Below are 18,792 nucleotides of genomic sequence, written 5' to 3'. Positions count from 1 at the left end.
TTCCCCAAATTCCAACCCACCTTCAAGTGGCTTTCTGCTCCCAGAGGCTCTGCTGGTTACCATCACTCTTCCTCTGAGGAGAAACCTCACCTACCTCCTTAGCCGTCTTTCCGAAGTGGATGGATCTATAAGAGAAGAGCATTTGCTGAATGGTCGGGGGGGGGGGGGTCGCTGCTTAAAATTTTAATCTTCAAAAAATCATTCCTGAAAACCTTTCCATCTGATCAATTGCAGTGCCCCGGGGGCAAAGCCCTACAGTAGTCAGCAGGCTAAGGGGCAGGCGGGCCACTTGAAGACCCTGGAGGCCAGCCCCAGGGGCCGGGTCTCATGTCACCAGTGGAAGGGTGGAAGCAGGCCCCAGCAGGGCAAGTGGGCTGCAGGAGGGAGGAGGTGCAGGAACTGGCTGCGGGTAGCCCGAGGGAGTCCAGAAAGCGCGTGGCCCCGGGGCGCCAGAGGCAGCCCGCGCCCTGGGGCCCTGACACAGTGCGGGTGGAAGGGAGGCCAATCAGTAGGGGGCGCCCGCGGGCCGGGCGGACACGGGGAGCGCCACCGCGGGTGGCCACTGGGGGGCGCCCTCATTCCCCACGCAGCAGACGCCTGCGCGGGATGCCGACTGGGGGCGCCGTCGCGAGAGGAGCACCGCGGCGCAGAAGCGGCTACTCCCCATGGAGCCTCAGTGCAGGACGCGGGCCCGCAGGCAGGGCCCCCAGGGCCGCAGGGCCTCTGCCGTTGTGCTGCTGCTGCTGCTGGTGCTGCTGCTGCTGAGGCCCGCTGGTGAGCCCCGTCCCGCTCCCCGCCCCCCTCCCCCGGGCCCTCCCCGGGCCTCGTCTGACCCCTCTGCGTCCTTCCGCAGGCCGCCTGGCGGACCAGACTCCCGGGACACCCTCCAAGCCTGCTCCGGCCGCCCCTGGCGTCCCCTGTGCACCCACTGCCACCTGCCCCTCAGGCGGGCCTCGCCTTCCTCGCCAGGCCCCCACCGTCCTGTCGCCGCCCTTGACCCTCCAGACCAGCCCTGTTTCTAAAGAAGGCATCAGCTTATTTCCCAGTGAGTACCATGGACTCCCGGGGGGGGGGGGGGGGGAGGAGGGTGCGGGGCAGTCTTGAGGACCTCTGACCCATAGGGACGGAGGGCGCGGAGGAGGAAGGGGCAGGGAGGAGTGGGAAGAGACGTTCCTTTTCCAAGGGTTCATTGAGCATCTACCGTGGGCCGGGCCCCCATCCTGGTGAGGTAGGAGGCCAGGAAAGTTGGCGGTGCCTGCGGCGGGCTGCATGTCCCTACGTCCCTGAACTGACCCAGGCTTCCAGCCAAGGACTTAGGGGATCTCCAGGATAGGTTTCAGGGAGCCTTGGGGTGGGAGCCTTGCAGCAGTGGTTCTCCAGCATGTTGAACAGAGACCCGCGGAATCACTCCTTATCCTGGAACTTCCTGCGCACAGTTTAGCTGCCACAGAAAGGCTCTCACACAGGACCCAGTGCGTGCAGACCTCCCCTCTCCTATGTTAGCCTTGGCAAACGCTGGTCCTGGCCCATGCACCCTCATCTCACAATCCACGAATCTCCCTGGAAAAACCCTGGAGGGGGGCTGCTGTGAGGTCGGAGATGTGCGTCTTCAGTTTGAAAACTTTTTCCAAAGTGGCTGCACGCGCTGGCACTCGCTCCAGCGGGGAGTGAGCGGTCCGGGGCGGTAATCCTCACCAATACATGGTGTCAGGGACCCTGGAGTTGGCCTGGCAGGTGGGGTGGAGCGGAACCTCACTGTGATGCAAGTCGGCGTTTCCCTGAGGACTCACAGGGCTGAACAGCTTCTGTGTTGGCTGGCTGCTGGGGTTCCCTCCTCGGGATGTGTCTGTTCATGCACGTGGCTCCTTTTTCTCTTGGGTCGTCTGGTTTGTTTTCCTCACTGAGTCACAGGAGGGGTTCCCAGAGGAGGGAGAGGGGTCTGCCTTGGCCAAAGTAGGGGGAGCCAGATGGAAACATGGATGAGTTTCTGGAGGTTCTGGCCAGAGCTCAGGGGCTTCTCAGCCAGGACAAAGGGGCCAGTGCTGCACCAGGCTGGTGGCTGGGAATGCCCTGGGGCCTGGGACCAGAGAGGGGGATTGCTTGGGGAGCACTGAGGCCCTTTGGAGACTGCAGACCTCAGTCCTCACGTGGACAGCATCATAACAGGGTGACCAGTGGGGAAAGAGAACCACCGCATGAGCGTGGGCCAGCAGCCCGAGAGGCGGGAAATCGGGCTGAGGGGAGGGGTGGGAAGGCGACTTGCGATGGGGCTGGAAGGTCCCATCCTGCATCAAACTCTCACCTTCCTCCTCAGCCTGCGGCTCCTCCTTCGAGGAAGACCCCACCCTCAGGGACCCAGAGGCCATGGCTCGACGGTGGCCGTGGATGGTCAGTGTGCGGGCCAATGGCACACATATCTGTGCAGGCACCCTCATTGCCTCCCAGTGGGTGCTGACCGTGGCCCACTGCCTGATCCGGTGAGTCGGGACCTAGGTTGGTGGGTAGAAAGGCGTCTGGAGCCACTGGGGCCCAGTCATTCCTGGCAGCTGGTCCCTCGGCAGCAACTGTGGCCTCTGCAGAACCCCACGAGCCCAGCCTCAGTCCCACTTCAGCTCTTAGCAGGTGGAGGCTGAGTCCTGCAGATTCCTTCTGGGTTCAAGCCGGGTGCTTGCTCCCCTCACCTGGCTCCCCAGTCCTGAGCCTTCATGCCACAGATAGGACGGGGGGGCTTGGAAGCCGGAGGGCAGGCCTCCTTCCTCCTGTCCACAGAAAGGAGCTCCCAATTCTTTTGTTTCACACCCTTTGCTTTACTTACTCATTCCTCCCTCTGTTCGACTCAAAGCCTTTGACGTTCCTCTGGAGCCAGGCCCCGGCCTGGGTGCTGGGGGCAGGGAGGGGACACATCACTCCTCTTGGGGTGCCAGGGAACACAGATGAGAAGACAGGGGAGTCTGGGCAGTCTGGGCAGGGGACAAAAGAGGGGGCTGCACATGTTCCAGGGGGCCAAGGCAGCAGCCCGGATGCAACATCCATGCTGGCTTCGAGGGCTGACCACGGAAAAGCATGCTCCACACCTGAAGGCCGAGGTGGAGACTTCAGGGGCATGCCGGGAAAGGAGGCTGGAGGGCGAGGCCACGGATGCTTGCCTTGATGAGTGTGTTGGGCCCCTGTCACTTCCAGGGCCCAGCACGGGCTGCCAGACAGAGAGTCCAGAGTTTGGAACCAGAGAAAAATGGTCCACATCCCAGCTCTGCCACTTCCTAACTGTGTAGCCTTGAGCTGTTTGCTGGGCTCCTCTGAGCCTCGGTTTTCCTCTCCACAAAGTCAAGGGTTGTTGTGAAAGCTGGAGCACACGGTCTGTGCGCAGGGCCCTGTCCACATCTGTCGTGAGAGAAAGGCCTGGGGGGCTTGAAGCAGGTGGGTGGCCTGCCTGGGTTTGCTCAGAGTACAACAGTGGGGTGGGGGCAGGGGTGGGGTGCCTGGAGCTGATGACAGACCCCCCTCGTGGTTCTCCCAGGAATGATTTTATCTATTCAGTGCGGGCGGGGAGCCCAAGGATTGACCAGATATCTCAGACTACCGCCGATGTGCCGGCACTCCAGGTCATCGTGAACGAGAGGTACCAGTCTCATCGGTACTGGTCCTGGGTGGGCCAGGCCAACAACATTGCCCTTGTCAAGCTTGCATGGGCACTCAAGTACAACACGTACGTCTGGCCCATCTGCCTGCCTAACTTGGACTTCCAGGTGAAAGATCACTCTGTCTGCACTGTGACAGGCTGGGGACTCCCCAGGGTTGATGGTGAGTCAGAGCCTCCCCAGACTGCTTGGGTGGGGAGCGTGTGGGAGAGGACCCAGGTGCAGGCCCGAGTCTGAGACATCTTCTTGTCCGGCTCTCATCTCCTTCCCCTTGGGGGTCTCGGCAGTGAGTGCGCTGTAGCCGTTCAGGCCTTAGAGGCCCCAGAGTGCCCATGAACCCCCCGCCCCAGGCCGGGGCATGTAAACAGGACTTCCTTGAAGGCAGAGGGAGTGGAGAGTAATATCTTGCTGCCTGCACGCAGTCGTAGGACATCAGGACTTGAAGCAGGACGTCTTGAAGTGCCATGAACGAGGTTCTGTAAAAAGATCCCCCGACGCCTCACATGGTTGGTTAAGGGCAGTCCGCACCCAAAGGCTGGGAGTCACTCAGAATCCACGTGTGGCTGCCTCCTGCCCCCAGTGGGCCTCAATCCCTTTGTCACCCCAAGGGATGGAGCAAGGCCCGAAGAGCAGGCTGTCGTCCCAGGCCCCCCCAGGGGGCATTTCTTTAGGAGTCTGACGAGTGCCCAGTCCATTTAGGGAGCTCCTCTTTTTCACAAGAGAGGTGCTCTTGCCTGTGGCTTCACCGAGCCAACTTGCCTAAAAAGAGCAGCTCCACCCTGGGGGTGGGGGTGGCTGTGGCTGTTTGTCTTTCCTGCCGTGGCCTGTCTGGGGAACGGCTGGGGATGGTTGGAAGTCTGTCCCCCAGGGGCTCCTGGCTAGAGACAAAGACATGCTGGTGAGAGGGAGGAGGGGGAGGAGGAGGAGAGAGAGAGGCACACAGTGCCTGGGGCCCACAGAGGGGGGTCTGGGCTAGTGAGGGCAGAAGAGGCCTTTGGGGAGGGCTTGAGCAAAGCAGGGAGTTGGACCGGAGTGGGGCCGGGCAGGCCTTGGGAGCAGAAGGGTCAGAAGCCAAGCTGCTGAGGCAGGAACGGACCCCGTGGACTGGACTCTGTAGGGGTGAGAGCAGACCCAGCAAGGACAGACTGAGGGCAGCCTGTTCCAAGCTGTCCATGGGGGGCCGTTTGAGAGGTTGGAGGAGCGGCCAGGAGCAGGGAAGAGGGCCGCCAGGCTTGCAGCAGTGAGAGCACCAAGCCTGAGCTGTGGGGGGCCTGCCCCACAGGCATGTGGCCCCAGTTCCGGACCATTCAGGAGAAGGAAGTCACCATCCTGAACAACAAAAAATGCAACCAGTTCTACCACAAGTTTTCCAAAGTCCCCTCTATGGTCCAGATCGTGGACTCCCAGATGGTTTGTGCCGAGGACTCCGACAGGGAACACTTCTGCTATGTGAGTGCTCCTCTTCGTGCTCCCTCACCTCCAAGGGTGCATGGCCAGGAGGGGTGCTGGGGTGCAGGGCAGCGGGGCTGGAAGGGGAAGGGACAGGAGCACGGAGGGAGGGGTGAGAGAGAAGGGGGGGCAGTGGGAAGACGGGGGGTCGGGACCTGGCATGAGAGAGGGGAGATGAACCCCTCTGAGGGAGGGTCTCCTGAGTCTGGATCTCGAGGGCACCCCCTGGGCAGGGTGATGGGGGGCTGTGGGAGAGATGTGCTGCGAGGTCCCTGCTTGTCCTTGAGCTGGGGCAGGTCTCCCTCCAGCCACACCTGGCCCCCCTGACCCTTTTCGTTCCGCCACCCCTCCCCACAGGAGATAAGCGGTGAGCCCCTGGTCTGTCCTGTGGACACCACGTGGTACCTGGTGGGACTGGTGAGCTGGGGCCCAGGTTGCGAAAAGAGCAAGGCCCCGCCCATCTACCTACAGGTCACCTCCTACCGTCACTGGATCTGGGAACGCGTCAATGGGCAGGCCCTGCCAGCCCCGTCCAGGGCCCTGCTCCTGGTGCTAGCGCTGCCCCTCAGCCTCCTCGTTGCCCTCTGACACCCTCGTGCCGTCCCCGGGGGGTGCCGTCCTCCCCCTCTGAGCCCAGAATGCTGCAGGTGTAGCTCTCCCAGACCCGCAAAGTGGGGCAGAGATGAGGTGCTCAATTAAACACTTTTCTTCCACAAGCCTCCTCCTTCCTGGGTGCGCTCGAGTGGGAGGTGAGCAAGCCAGACGGGGGTTTGATGGGGGGACTCCAGACCATCTCTATTGAAAAGCGCAGAGCCCCCCCCAACCCCCGGGTCTGCCTCCATCTCTAGGTTTGGGGTGGCTCTCGCAGAAGGTGGGAGTGTATAGGGACGATACTGGGGTGATGGATGGCCTAGAATGTTCTGTCCGGGCTCAAGCTGGGCTGCCAGGACGCAGAGTGAGGCTGGGGTAAAGGTGCAGCTCTGTCTGGGCCCCGCAGGCGAGTGTGTTCTTTTCTGTGATACTTTCCTTGACTTTGGTGGCTGGAACACACCCTGTCATTGCCCTGAAGCACCGTAGTGAACTCTGATCGTCCAGCCCTGCCCCCTGCCTAGAGACTGGAGCAGGTGCCCACTGGGACCAGACATTATCTGCCAGCAGCCATGCCTGTCCATAAAAGAGCAGCGGAGGCCCCACGGCAGAGGCCAGGGAGCAGCTGGCAGGGCAGATGGAGCTCAGGCCTGGACCCCCGAGGCTTTACCAGCTGGTTCTCTGTTTGACTTCAAGTGGCCCCTGCTCCTCTGGGCCTCTGTTGCCTGGGCCACACAGGAGGGCCCTGGCCTGTATGGGTCTAATGACCTTTGCCACAACCTGAACCTGCTGTATGAGAAGCCCGTAAGGCTGGACCCTGAGGGCAGAGTCAGGGTTCCTGCCTGGCGGACTGAGCTCTCAGTGCCCACAGCAGGTCCTCTGCAATTTCTCTGCCCCCTCGCTGCTCCGTGACTCACGTCTGCCTGTAGACTCGTGTCTTCTTGTAGAACAGTGATCCAGCTGTAGGTCAGAATCCAGATTTGACTCCTCCGTGTCCCCAGCACAAGGCTCAGGCCACAGAAGGCCTACTGAAAGCCACAAAGTGGAGGGGAGGGGAGCGGAGAACGGGCCCCCCGTTTTAATGCCCAGCAGGCTGCGGCTGTCCCTCTGCCTCTCGGCCGCCACCTCTCCCTCCAGCTCATCCTAACTCAGGCTGGGAGAATAGTCAGGGGAGGGAGCTTCAGCTTGGCCCATGCCACCCGTCACTGCCACGTCACCCTCCACATAAATGCTTCAGGGATAGGGCGTCCTGAGGGGTCATCTCAGGTCACTCGGGTACGAGAAGGCACTCAGCTTTATTTACAAGTGTCTGCAGGCTGCCGAGGCAGCGAGAGATTTTCCAGCAGCTTCCCCAGCTCAGGAGCCTCTGGTTTCCAGGCTCAGACCTGAGCGCCTCAGCGGAGGTTCGCTGCCATCTGGAAACCCCTCTGAGTGTCCTGTCCCCAAAGATTCAGTCTCTAGGTGACTTGACATCTTGACTCCCTGGATCCCCAGGATGGGGCCCAAGTACCAGCTTTCTTCCCCTCTCCCTTTGGCCTACTGGTCTCAGCCTTCTGCACCCCTGACCCAGCCCTGCAGCTCCCAGCCCTGAGCCCCCAGGCCTTCCGCTCAGGCCCCCAGCAGCCTCCACTCCATTGCAGTTGCTTGGCACAGGGTATCTGCTGGGCTGGAGCCCCTGTTTCTGGGTCTCTCTGTTCACCATCCCAGCCAGCACCCCCACGGGGCCTAGAACAGTTTTGTGGCCACCAGGGCTGCTGTCTAGCCAGGTCTGAGAGCTGAAGCTTCCCCCAGACACCCTCTGCCTCCTTGTGGCTGTTCTGGGCATGGCCTCACACTGCAGCCCATCCAGTTTGGCCATCCCCTTCGGAGAGAGGAAACTGCTTCCCGTCAACCCTGTAGAGCCACTGCTGTTCCTGACGGAAGAGACAGAGGCACATCCGGGTGGGTGTGATCTGGATCTGCAGGGCAACAGTGGCCAGAGACCATGTTGGCTGAACAGCCACATGGGTGAGGCGACAGGAGCTGAGTCCATGCCGGGAGGCAGGACACCTGAGGCAGTCCTGTCTCTGCCCCTGACAGGCCGTAACGATGGGGCCTCAGCCACCCCGTCGGAGCTGAGAAGAGGGTGTTCTGCAACCTCTGTGGTCCATGTGTGAGCTTGGAGTCCGAGATGCCTGGAGCCTGGCCTGGACTTGAGCCCCAGGGCTATCCAGCCCCAGCTGCCACCTCCAGGAAGCCCTTCTCATTTTTCTCCTTTCTTCTTCTTGGCCTCATTCTTTTCATCCTCCTCTACCTTGATGGCCACTGTGTCCACGCTATCCTTCTTCTTCTTCTTCTTCTTATCCTCTGTGGGGTAGAGGAAAGGCAGGTAGCAGGAGTGAGGCAGGGTCCTAGGGCCCCCACCAGAGCCTCCCGCATCCAGCCCTTCACTTCTTCCTTCCTACCGAACTTCTCCTGCCTGCAGAAGAGCTCCAGGTGTAACTTGCCTCTGGGTCTCTCTCACTCGGGCCCATTTCTGTGCTCTGGTCTCCAGGGACAGGTTTGGGGCAGAGGCGTGGAGCAGGGCCACTCTTGGTGGCAGGACTGAGGGTCTGGCTGGCTCGGCAGGGACAGGCGGTGGTGCAGCTGGGGGCCCCTCCCTGGTCTGCTCACCTCCGGGGATTTCTGTGAGCTCGTTGAGGGGCGGCACAGTCTCCAGTTTGTCCGTGTACATCTTGGCTGCCTTTCGCTGCAGGTACCGGGCTTCGATCTCCTTCCGGGTCCGTGGCACGCGGCAGTTGAAGACACAGCACAGAGTGATAACTGTAGGGACGACAGAGCAGGCCTGGCCGAGGCTGGAGCTCAGACACCCCAGGAATGGTGCCCACATTGCAGACCTGCCTTCATCTACCTAAATGTGTCTCACCCAAGAGACTCTGGCAGAAGGCTCTGTGTTTGGACAGAACCCCTGTGGGCTCTGGGATTTCCGAGGTCAGCTCAGCAATTTCCAGAGCAGGACTGGCTTCACACGGGGGCCCGCTCTTGGAAGGGCCTCGCGCTTGGCTTAATGCTCTGCCGTCGATGTTCTTAGCAATTTGTGAGCAAGGGGTCTCATACTTTCCTTTTGCCCTGGACCCTAAATCGTGTCATTGGTCTCAGTTTCTGGCTCGATTGAGGCCCCTGGAGGGCAGGGCAGAGGACTGCACGGTGACTCACGCTACAGCTACCTGGAGGCTGTCCTGTGTTCCCACCCAGGTCTCTCGGCTCCTAGTAATTCCTAGGTTTTCCTCCCCAGGCTCCTGAGAGGACCTCAGACACTGGAGGACGTAGCTGTGTCCTCCTCAACCCCCCTGAGGACAAGCCTGAGCTCCTCCTGGCCGTGAGAGCCCATGAGAGCCCACGAGAGGGCACAGACCCTGCCCTGGGGCGTTCACCTCCCACAGTTATTCCAGGAGCGGTTTTCCGGCTCAGGGCAGCTGTGCCCACGCGAGCTGGGCCAGGGAACGAAGCTGGACTGTCTAGTGATGGGCAGGGCAGTGCTGGGCTGCCAGGGCCCGGCTGGACTGAGTTTATTTTTCTAAGGCCCCACAGTCTGACCACCTTGGCCCCAGCCTCAGGGGAGGGGACGGGGCTGCTTCCTATTATAAATCAGATGACAAGACATAACTTCCTGGCAGACTCCTGGGGGCAGGACGGCCAAGCGGGACAAGCCAGGCCTATTTTAGGGAAGATGCATCAGACCAGTGTAGCCGGGGCTGGAGCACCCTTTGGAGTCAACTGGTGTGACTCTTTCAGCCAAATATCGTGGCCCTGCTAAGTCTCCCCCAGGTTCACAGAATGAAAAACAAGGAAGGAAGGAAGGAATGCATGCGTGCATGAGATGGCCTCAAAGCCTTTGCTGCTCAGGACAGAACTGGACTCCCGAATGGGTGGGTAGGGGGAGCTAACAGCATCCGGGCACCCTGGGGGGCTGCACGAGGCCCCAGCAGTAGGTCTGTACCTTGCTGTCCAGGGGTAAACGGCAAACCTTTCTTATCCGGAGAGCTGGGTTCTGGTCTTCTCCAGACCCTTGTGTGTAGGCCTATGGCCCTAGTCCTACCACCAGCTTGGGCGGTCTCTTCCAGCCACCCCACCAGGCACGTCCTCTGACCATGCTTACTCAGGTTCTCCACAGAGGCTGGTCCCAGGCTCTATGAGGCCTCAGCTTTGCAGGGAGCTCAGCCATTGGCAGCTGGAGCAGGGCCCACACACCACCCCTTGCCTGCCCCACCCAGCCTGGCCCAGTCACTTCTCTTCAACGAAGGGAAAAAAACAACGCGTTTTGGATCGAGTCCCAGGGCCCAGGCAGGGGCTTGGAATGTGTAGTCCTCGGGCTGGAAGGACCTCCAGAGGCACCCCCACCCAACCCCAGCCCCTCTGCACGAGGTTCTGGGCCCAAGCAGCCGGGAAAGCAGGAAAGAGGTTTCCTCTCCAAGAGATGCCATCCCTACTCCCCAGGGCCCTGCATGGAGCCCTGCATGGAAGGTAACAAGTGGTGCCCTGCTGCTCAGAAGACTTTGGGACTCTCCCTTCCTCTCCCTTCCTCTTTCCTAGGAAGCAGGGTGAGGAGTAGGGGCTGGTGTGTGTGCTTCATGTCCAAGCCCCTCTTCGGGTCTGTCACTGCAACTTTCTTGTGTGGCCCTGGGCACCTCCACTGTCCGGGGCCCAGCAGAGTCTGGAGAGGCCGTTCTGTGTTTAGAGGCCCCTCAGTGCCTTCACCCCTGCTCCGTGGAGTGCCCCGGAGCTGCTCCCTGGACATGCACCCTGCACTGCTCCTTATGGGAAGATGCTCTTGGTGCTGTGGGTTGGGGGGCACGGTTTCCTCTCTGAGCACCTGGGCTGGGGCTGTAGCCACAACGGTGTCAGTAGGGCCTCCAGAGAGACGCCTGACTGATTCTCACCTTGGCTAGGAATGAAATGTAGGCCCTTGGTCAGATCCTGCTCCCACCCCAGTCATGAAGAAATGGTGGTGGGGGTGTGCGTGGAGACTTTCCCACAAGGAGGGCCTTTCTGGTGCCAGGAGAAACAGATGCAAATCAGATGTCCCTGTCTCCCTCGGAGTCCTCACATCTGGGTGGGCCCTCTGCTGTGGCGCTGCCCTCCAGGGGACCTCATCCTGAGCCAGCTCCAGCTCGAACTTATCCGACCTGGGGGGCACGCAGTAAAAGTCCTCTAGGGGTCACCTGAGACCTTGTGTGGAGGCCATTCCGTCTCTGCTCTGCCCGCACCATGCCCTCTGCCTGGCATTTTTGGGGGGCAGCCTACCCAGCCAAACTGCATGCGTCCCCGCACGCATCCACAGTGGAGAGGACCCTCCTCCGTGAAGCTTGTGCAGGGCGAGGGGGTTTTCTGTCCCTTCGTTGCCTGCGTCTCCTCCAAACCTCTGACGTGTAGGAACCTTCGTCAGACTCTGCTTTGCACCCTGATGGTCTCCCTATCCACCGACATTTCTCTGCCCTCTTTCTCCAACTCCAGACCCCTTCTCTGGAAGGGCCGAAGGGGGCACGCCAAGCCCATCTCTGTTGTGAGCTGGAGTCAAGCAACTCAGTCCCAGGAGAGGAAGGGGTCCCTTGCTCTTAATGGAGGTGGGTGTGAGTCGTTCCAGGGGGACGGGATCTGACAAGGCAGGGTTTGCAGCCTGGGAGCCACATCTGCCGGGTGTCTGGGGAGCCTCCAGGCTGGGCTGCGGCCAAGGATGGCCTTGCTGGGGCTTCTGGGTGTGGGCCCTTTAAGCCTGGCCAAACTGCAGGAGAAGCATCAGGAGGCCAGCGATAGGGAAAAATGACACGTCCTCATCCTGGTTCAGTGGAGTCCCCTGTAATTACCGTAATTGCCATGTGGCTGTGTCCCAGTTGGGCAGAATACTTCAGGTCACCACCAGCCTGTCAGCCCTCCACAGGGACTTTGTGTAGATCAGGAGGTGCCAGAAACCACAGTGGGCCTCCTGCGGGCGACTGGCCTGCTTGTACTGCCCGGAATTGCTGCTCTGAGCCCCTGGGGGTGGTGCCGGGGGCGGGGTGCAGGGGGTGGCGTGGGGTGGGAGAGGGCGGGGAGCAGCTACTCACTGATGGACAACACGAAGAGCGAGAAGATGCCCACCACGTGCCAGAGGCGCATGTCCCAGAACACCACGGTCTCCTTGGTCAATGGGGGCGGCTTGGGCTTGGGCGGGGCTGTGCTGGGCTGCAGGTCAGGAGAGAGAAGAATGAGCCAGGCAGAGGCCGGGGGCTGGGGCTGGGCCGAGAGAGGCCCAGGTTTCAGCAAGGACTCAGCCCAAGTGTTTCGGAATCTCCTAGAATCTAGAGTCTTAGACATTCACAGTCAATGTCCTAGACCTTGGGAAGTTCCGGATTTAGAGCAAGGGAAGAAAGCAGCTCCAGAACCATGGAGCCAGGGACCTGGGGTACAAGGGTACTTGGGATGCTTGAGGACACCAAGGCCTGAAGGGGCAAAGGTGGATGGCTTGTCCCAATGAGGTTCAAGGCCCCTTCGGCAGCCTGCTGGTCTCCTCCTGTTCCAGTCCTGGGCCCCGCAGGCAGATGGGGTCTCAGGACCAAGGCCAGAGACAAGGCAAGGCCTGTGCTGCCCTGGGGGACTTTGCTCTCAAGCACCCTCGGTGTGGGGTGGGTTGTGGAGCTGGACTCAGGGCCCGTGGCTCGGCTGTCTGGCCAGGATGCCCACCAGGTGACCTCAACAGTCACCTATCCTGCCAGAGTCACCTCTTCTGACCAGAAGGATAGGCCAGAGTCTCCTGGGACAGGACCAGATAAATTGTCTGCAATGAGGCAGCGACACCTAGAGGCCGAAAGCTATAAGCATGACTGGAACAAGCCTGTGCAGAGCTTAGCAGGCCACCTCCCACCTTCCCAGTGGGACACAGCCCTGCCCTGGGTGTCTAGGGACATGGCCCTGCCCTGGGGGTCTAGGGGACACGGCCCTGCCCTGGGGTACTAAGGGGACACAGCCCTGCCCTGGGGGTCTAGGGGAACAAGGCCCTGCCCTGGGGGACATAGCCCTGTCCTGGTGGTTCTAGGCAGGACCTCTCCCTGACCTAAGGGGCCGAGAGGGATATGACCCTATCTCTGTCACCAAGTTTGGCTGAGGGATGGAGGGGGAGGCGGTTAGCGCTTAGAGGGAGAGAGGACCCTGGGGCATCTGTGGAATTCATTGTCTCCTGATTAACTGAATATGGACCGACCTGAGGAGTCCTTTCTGGCTCTCTGGGAAGGAAAGGCAACTCACAACTCAACCATCCGTCCAGTCTTTCCCCTGGTACATGAGCATGGATTGGCACCTACCCCAAATTCCTCATCTAATGAACACCACCCTTCGGCATGTTTGGGGACACTCAGAGAGGATCAGCAACCTGTCCCAGGTAATGCAGGGCATCTCTGTGCTTGGGACTGATACATGATTCCTCAGCTTTTTTCTCTTAACCAGGGTAAACTGGGGTGGGAGACATCTTTCCTCTAGGCCTCAGTTTCTCCATCTGTAAGTTAAACGTGGGGTGGTTCCAAGGTTCTCTGGGAAGCTCTCTCTACCCAAGTAGAGTGGGAAAATTGACAAGAAGATAACCCTCCTCAGCATCACCCCAGGGGCCTGGATCCGTCTGCAGGGTCAGACACATGTGTGTAGGGTCAGGCACATCTGGGGGTTCAGGGCTCATGTGTGTGGGTTGGAGCGCTTAGGGTTTGGGCACATAGTTGTGGGTACAGGGCACACGTGTGGTTGGAGTACGAGCGTGTGGTCAGACATATGTCTGTAGAGTCAGGGCCGGGGTCCTAAGGCTCAGTGTGTCTGGCCTGGCTGGGCTATGTGGCTGGAAGACTCAGAGGTCCAGAGAAGAGATCTTGGATTCTGAGCCCGGGGAAGCTGAGAGCCCACTTCTGACACCTTGTTCCAGCCTTGTTCTGGGTGGAATTGAGCTTACAATCTCTCCCTGATAGGGATCTCAGGTAGAGGGTAACACATAAGAGTGGGGCACCTCCTCGTGGTTGGCACTGCTGGGGGGTCTGAACTCTAAAGCTTGGGAGCTCCGGCCTCCATCAGATGGAGGATGATGGCTGTAGGGATCGTGGTGGGCGGTACCGTGGACTCAGCCCTGCCCATCTCTCTGGTGCTTCCCTGGGTCCCCTGGGCTCAGGCTGTAGGCAGATGGCAGGCAGATGGACTCCAAATGCAATTTTCCTTGGTGAGCCAGGAGAAGATGTGCTCCTGGGGACTGAGGGGAAGAGTCCTTGGCTCAGAAGTGATGCAACACCCACCCTCAGCCTTCTGCCACACCCAGGCCAGCTCAGCTCTGCACCGGAGGCCTCAGGGCAGCCACTAAGGGGCCCAGGTACACTCTGCGGGGCTCAAGCCAGCCTGGCTCCCTTTACAGGGACACTGGAGCTGACATCCGACTCCAGCCCAGCATTTTGATCACACCCCCTGGTCTGCAGCAGGGACAGGCTAGTATCGAGGTACAGGGCTCTGTCTTCATGTCTCTTGGACCCTCAGGTTCAGCGCTGTGTCTTCTTAGACCCTCAGGATAAGGCTCTGTCCTCCCTCTCCATCCTGTCTCCTGGCACCTGCCCCCGAGGGCTCTCCTGGGCACCTTGCTGACTCCTGCCTTTCTGTCTCTCTGGCCTCTCCTCTCTGCTTCTGCCTGCACAGGCTCTAACCCCCACTCCTCCCTGGCCCTGCCTCTTGGGCCTTCTCCCTCCGGCCTCGTGTTTCAGAATTCTGGGTCTGGTCTGCCTCTTTGGCTCCCCTTCTCAGCTCAGCAAGAATGGGGTACGGAGGGGCCAGGGAGGCTGCAGGTGGCCCTGACTCTTGCCTTCCCCACCCTGCCTGGCCCCAGCTGAGCTCCCGAACCCCCCCGGCTGTCCTCCTTCTCTCTTGCTGGGCGGCACGGCAGCTCCCCGCAGTTCTCTCAGCCGTGCGCCCTCTCCCAACTTACCCTCCTCCTTCCACACCAGGACCCATCACAACTCTCCCCTGCTCAGAGACCTTTGCCAACTCTCCATTATCACCAGGACCAAGTAAGATCCCTGAGTGAGTCTCTGGGTCCTGGCCTGCCTGCCTCTCCCCACCAGGGCCAAGTGCTCCACATGGAGTTGAACTCAACACACGGCTGCTCTGTAAAGGGTCTCCTCCTCTTCCTGCCCCTACCCTCCAGCTTGGAAAGCCCTCGCCTGCTTCCTAAGGCTATGTCTCCCCCATTAGTCAGGGGACCCTGAAGGATCTCTGGAGGCAGAAGCTCTTTCCTCTGGCAGACCCTAGGATCAGGGACTAGATCTCCCCTATCAGACTAGATAGAGGTCACTGAAACCAAAGATCATGCCTCTCCCTACACCCCCCCACACCCCGCCCTCATTAGGGCAAAGGCAAGAGGATAAGGGCTGTGTCCCCCAGCGACTGAGCAAGGCTGTATCCCCAGTCAGACCTGGAATCCTTATGATCAGGGTGAGTCTCCCCCACCCGACTAATGTTCCTGAAGTCAGGGGCTGTGCCCTCCCATTAGACCAGGGACCCTAAGATTGGGGGCTGAGTCTCCCCCCCGGAGCCTGGAAGCCCTCGGGGCAGGGCTGTGTCACCCCATTAATCCAGGTCCCCTAGGGCAGGAGGAAGGGAAAAAGGCAGCTCCCAAGGCAGAAGGGCGTCCCCAGCCCTCTGCCACGCGGCCACAGCCTCCCCGAGCCCCTCGCGCCGCCCCGCCTCACCTCCACCAGCTGCCCGGCGGCGACCCCCGCGAGGCAGAGCCCCAGCGCGACGCCGCCCAGCGCCCACAGGGGCCCCGCGCCTCGCCGCTGCCCGGCCATCTTCACGCCCCGCGGCTCCGGGCCGGGCGAGGCCTCAGGTGGGGGGAGCCAGCGACGCGGGGGGCTGGGCGCGGTTGGCCCGGTGACTGCCCCGCCAGGCAGCCGGCGCTGGCGGTGACGATCTGGTCTGGTCGCAGGCCGCGAGTGGGCATCATTTATTCATCGTCGGTGTCTGGTTCCCTGCCGCCCGCCCCCACATCACCGCGGATGGAGGGCCCGCCCCCCTCCCGGTGGATCCGAGTCCGGGTCTCCCTCCCCTAACCCGATCCAGCCGGGCAGAGAGGAGTGAGAGTGACAGGCTGGGGTCAGGTCCTTGAACAACAGGCCCCAGCTCCCCTGCCCGACTTGGGCCTCAGTTTCTCCATCTGGGGCAAGGGGAGGAGTTAGAATCTGCTGATCTGGGAGGCCCTTCCCAGTCTGACGTTCTGAATTTGAAAAACCCTGCTGAACCCAGGCTGGTGGGGGGAGTGGGGGTGGGGGGGCGGGGGACGGTATGGCAGGCAGGTTGCCATAGTGACAGGCGCTCAGGGATGTCCTGGGCTTTCTGGGCTGGCTTCCTGCCCAGAAATGGCTCTGGTCACTCTGGACACCAGAGCTAGAGTGGGGGATGGGGACCAGGGGATGGTATGGTCAGAGTTGCTAGTTCTGGGTGCTATGGAAGGTTCCTGAAGAAGCCAGCACCTGCTGCCCCACGGGACTGGGACGACTCCCCCTGGAAGGGCTGGAGGACCATTTTCTGACTCTGGCCGATCTTGAGCCTCTGCCCCAGTCTGATCCCCAATTCTTACTCCAGTCTGAGCCATGATCCTGGCCTCGCACTGAACCTGGCCCACATGTACTCTGGTCCTGACCCCAGGATGAGCCTTGACAACCCAGGGATGGAGCAATGGAGGGTCTGAGAAGCTGTGGAGACCCAGAGGGCTTTGGAGGAGGATGAAAAGGAGGAGGAGGAGGAGGAGGAGGAGGAGGAGGAGGAGGAGGATGGTCTGGGGTGGGGAGACTCCTCTGGTCCATCCTTTCTCTCACTTCTCCTTCCACCCCTCCCTCCCTCCCTTCCTTCTTCCCTCCCTTCCTCCCTCTCTCCTTCCTCCCTCCCTTCCTCCCTTCCTCCCTCCCTCCCTTCCTTCCTCCCACCCTCCCTCCCTCCCTTCCTCCCTCCCTCCTTCCCTTCCTTCCTCCCTCCCTCCCTCCCTCCCTCCCTCCCTCCCTTCCTTCCTTCCTCCCTTCCTTCCTTCCTTCCTTCCTTCCTTCCTTCAGGACCCTGTAGATTCAGATCCTCATAGGGCTCCTGCCTGGAGGTGCAGCAGATGGGCAAGGGCCAAGGTGAGAGCTACAGCAGAGAGCAGAGGGCCAGCCATGGACACCCACAGGTGACAGGGGTGGGAGATCACAGGCAGGCAGGGAAACAAGAAAGCCACTGGCGAAGGACAGCTGGCCTGAGGGATCCTCAACAGTAAGTGGCAAAGTCTGGGGTCTCAGTGGGCTGGGCCACCCCATCCTCCCCAGGCTTGCCCCAGCCAGGCAAACAGGGATTCTATTAAAGCCCAAATGACTTGCTGAAGCTTCCACTTCCTCATGCCTCTGTCATGGGCCAGGCTAGGGAAAGCCGCACTGACCAGCCAGGGAGGTCACCCTTGGGACACAGGGTCAGAGAGGCCTTGGCTGGACTGGGCTGAGGTTAGTGGGCCTGACAGTGGCCGTGGGCAAGCTGTTACCCCTCTCTGCTTTGAACTTCTCGTCTACGGAATGGAGAGGGCAAGACTTTCATCAAAGGGCTGTTAGGAGGATTATATTGAACTAAGGATTATGGAGTGCTGAGTTGCTAGCTTTCCCTGCTAGCAAAAATGATTTAAATTTCCTTTTCCGCTCTCTGAAGGCGGCGAAAGTTGACCGAACAAAACTGAAGTTATTATCCCCAATTCACAAAACTAAATTAGCACGAAGAAATTTTAAGAAATGAAACTTTCAAATTAGGTTTCCTATAGATTTGTAGCTTTAAACTTTATAACTTCTAAAGGTACTGAAGCTTAAAACTAAGACTCCTGGGGCATGATCATATCGACAGCTTTCAGACCTCAGATTGAACCTCTCTGAGCTTCAATCCCTCATCTGTAAAATGGGTATAACTATGGTATCACAGCACCTGCGCATCACAAGCCTTCAGGAAATGCTAGTCGTTGTGATTGTTGTGGGTATTGTCTCAATTCCCTCTTGTCAAACATTGGTGTTTTTTCCAGTTCTCCAAAAGGTGAAATACCACGGTGAGCGAAACATCCTTGAAGCTAAAGCCTTTTCCATCTTCGAAGGCTTTTCTTCCTCTCCTCTGTGGACTTATGAGGAATTGAGGGCCAGAGAGGGGTTGTGCCCTGCATAAGGTCTCACAGGAACTGGGGCCTCAAACTCAGTCTGTGGCCCCTAACCCAGGCCTCTGTCCCCTGTCCAGTACTTTCTCTATTTCTTTTTTTTTTTTTTAATTTTTTCATGTTTATTTATTTTTGAGAGAAAGAGAGAAGAGCGTGAGCAGGGGAAGGGCAGAGAGAGAGGGAGACATAGCATCCGAAGCAGGCTCCAGGCTCTGAGCTGTCAGCACAGAGCCCAATGCGGGGCTCGAACTCACCAACTGTGAGATGGTGACCTGAGCCAAAGTCGGATGCTCAACAGATGGAGCCACCCAGGTGCCCCACTTTTTCTATTTCTTATGAGGTCCCTGATTTCTCCTGCACCCTACTACCAGTAAGGCCCATCAGGTCTGGGGTGGCAGAGCTCTAGGTGCCCAGATTCCCCAGCCTCGTTCCCCTGGAAGACAGTGTCCCCTCCATGCATGGTGGCATGAATGCTTGGCCTGCGGAACCCTGTTTGTCCCTCGGGTGCTATTTTTAGCTCCTGTGGGTTTCCTGTAGGGGCCCGGTCCAGTCTCTAGGACCGCTGGGTTGGAAGCCATGGGCAGTGCAGTCGACAGTGGCCAGGGGAACCTGTGGACACTTCTCTCCTGGAGCCAGAAATGCCAGGGCTCAAGGCTCAGCTCTGGGGAAGCAGAGGGTCGGGAGTAGGTATCTTCCCAGCCACGGAGCCAGGCCGGGATCCAGGACATCTTGGACTTGGCCTGGGCTGAGAGTGGGGGCTGGGCTGTCTAGGCCTGAGACACGGTGGCTGGGGCCTGCTGGGAGCTGGCAATCTCTGACCTTGTTGGCCCCAGGCCTGGCCCAGAATAGCTCTGGGGCTGGGCCGGACCTGGTGAGACCTGTGTGTACAGAAGCGTGCGCTCGTGTCCCAGGCTCTCGTGTGCACAGGAGTGC

The 18,792-nt window shown here is 60.1% G+C and overlaps 2 protein-coding genes across 2 annotated transcripts; one reads left to right on the top strand and one right to left on the bottom strand.

Moving 5' to 3' along the window:
- The first annotated feature begins 327 nt into the window (after window positions 1-327).
- Window positions 328-5,800, top strand: PRSS50 (serine protease 50). The gene is made up of 7 exons (XM_042977063.1): window positions 328-483; window positions 591-774; window positions 854-1,045; window positions 2,315-2,477; window positions 3,518-3,801; window positions 4,921-5,087; window positions 5,445-5,800. Exons 1-7 carry the CDS (start codon window positions 328-330, stop codon window positions 5,673-5,675), a joined length of 1,377 nt encoding a protein of 458 aa, XP_042832997.1. The 3' UTR covers window positions 5,676-5,800.
- Window positions 5,801-7,818: 2,018 nt separating this feature from the next.
- TMIE (transmembrane inner ear) lies at window positions 7,819-15,496 on the bottom strand. Its single transcript, XM_042977343.1, has 4 exons — window positions 15,398-15,496; window positions 11,759-11,876; window positions 8,328-8,477; window positions 7,819-8,021 (listed from the first exon to the last, which is right to left on the bottom strand). The coding sequence occupies exons 1-4, from the start codon at window positions 15,494-15,496 to the stop codon at window positions 7,918-7,920; spliced, it is 471 nt and encodes a 156-aa protein (XP_042833277.1). The 3' UTR covers window positions 7,819-7,917.
- Between the last annotated feature and the right edge of the window lie 3,296 nt (window positions 15,497-18,792).

Source organism: Panthera tigris, chromosome A2, assembly GCF_018350195.1.
Source record: "Panthera tigris isolate Pti1 chromosome A2, P.tigris_Pti1_mat1.1, whole genome shotgun sequence".
Taxonomy (NCBI): domain Eukaryota; kingdom Metazoa; phylum Chordata; class Mammalia; order Carnivora; family Felidae; genus Panthera; species Panthera tigris.
This window is presented reverse-complemented; position numbering and strand designations above follow the sequence as displayed.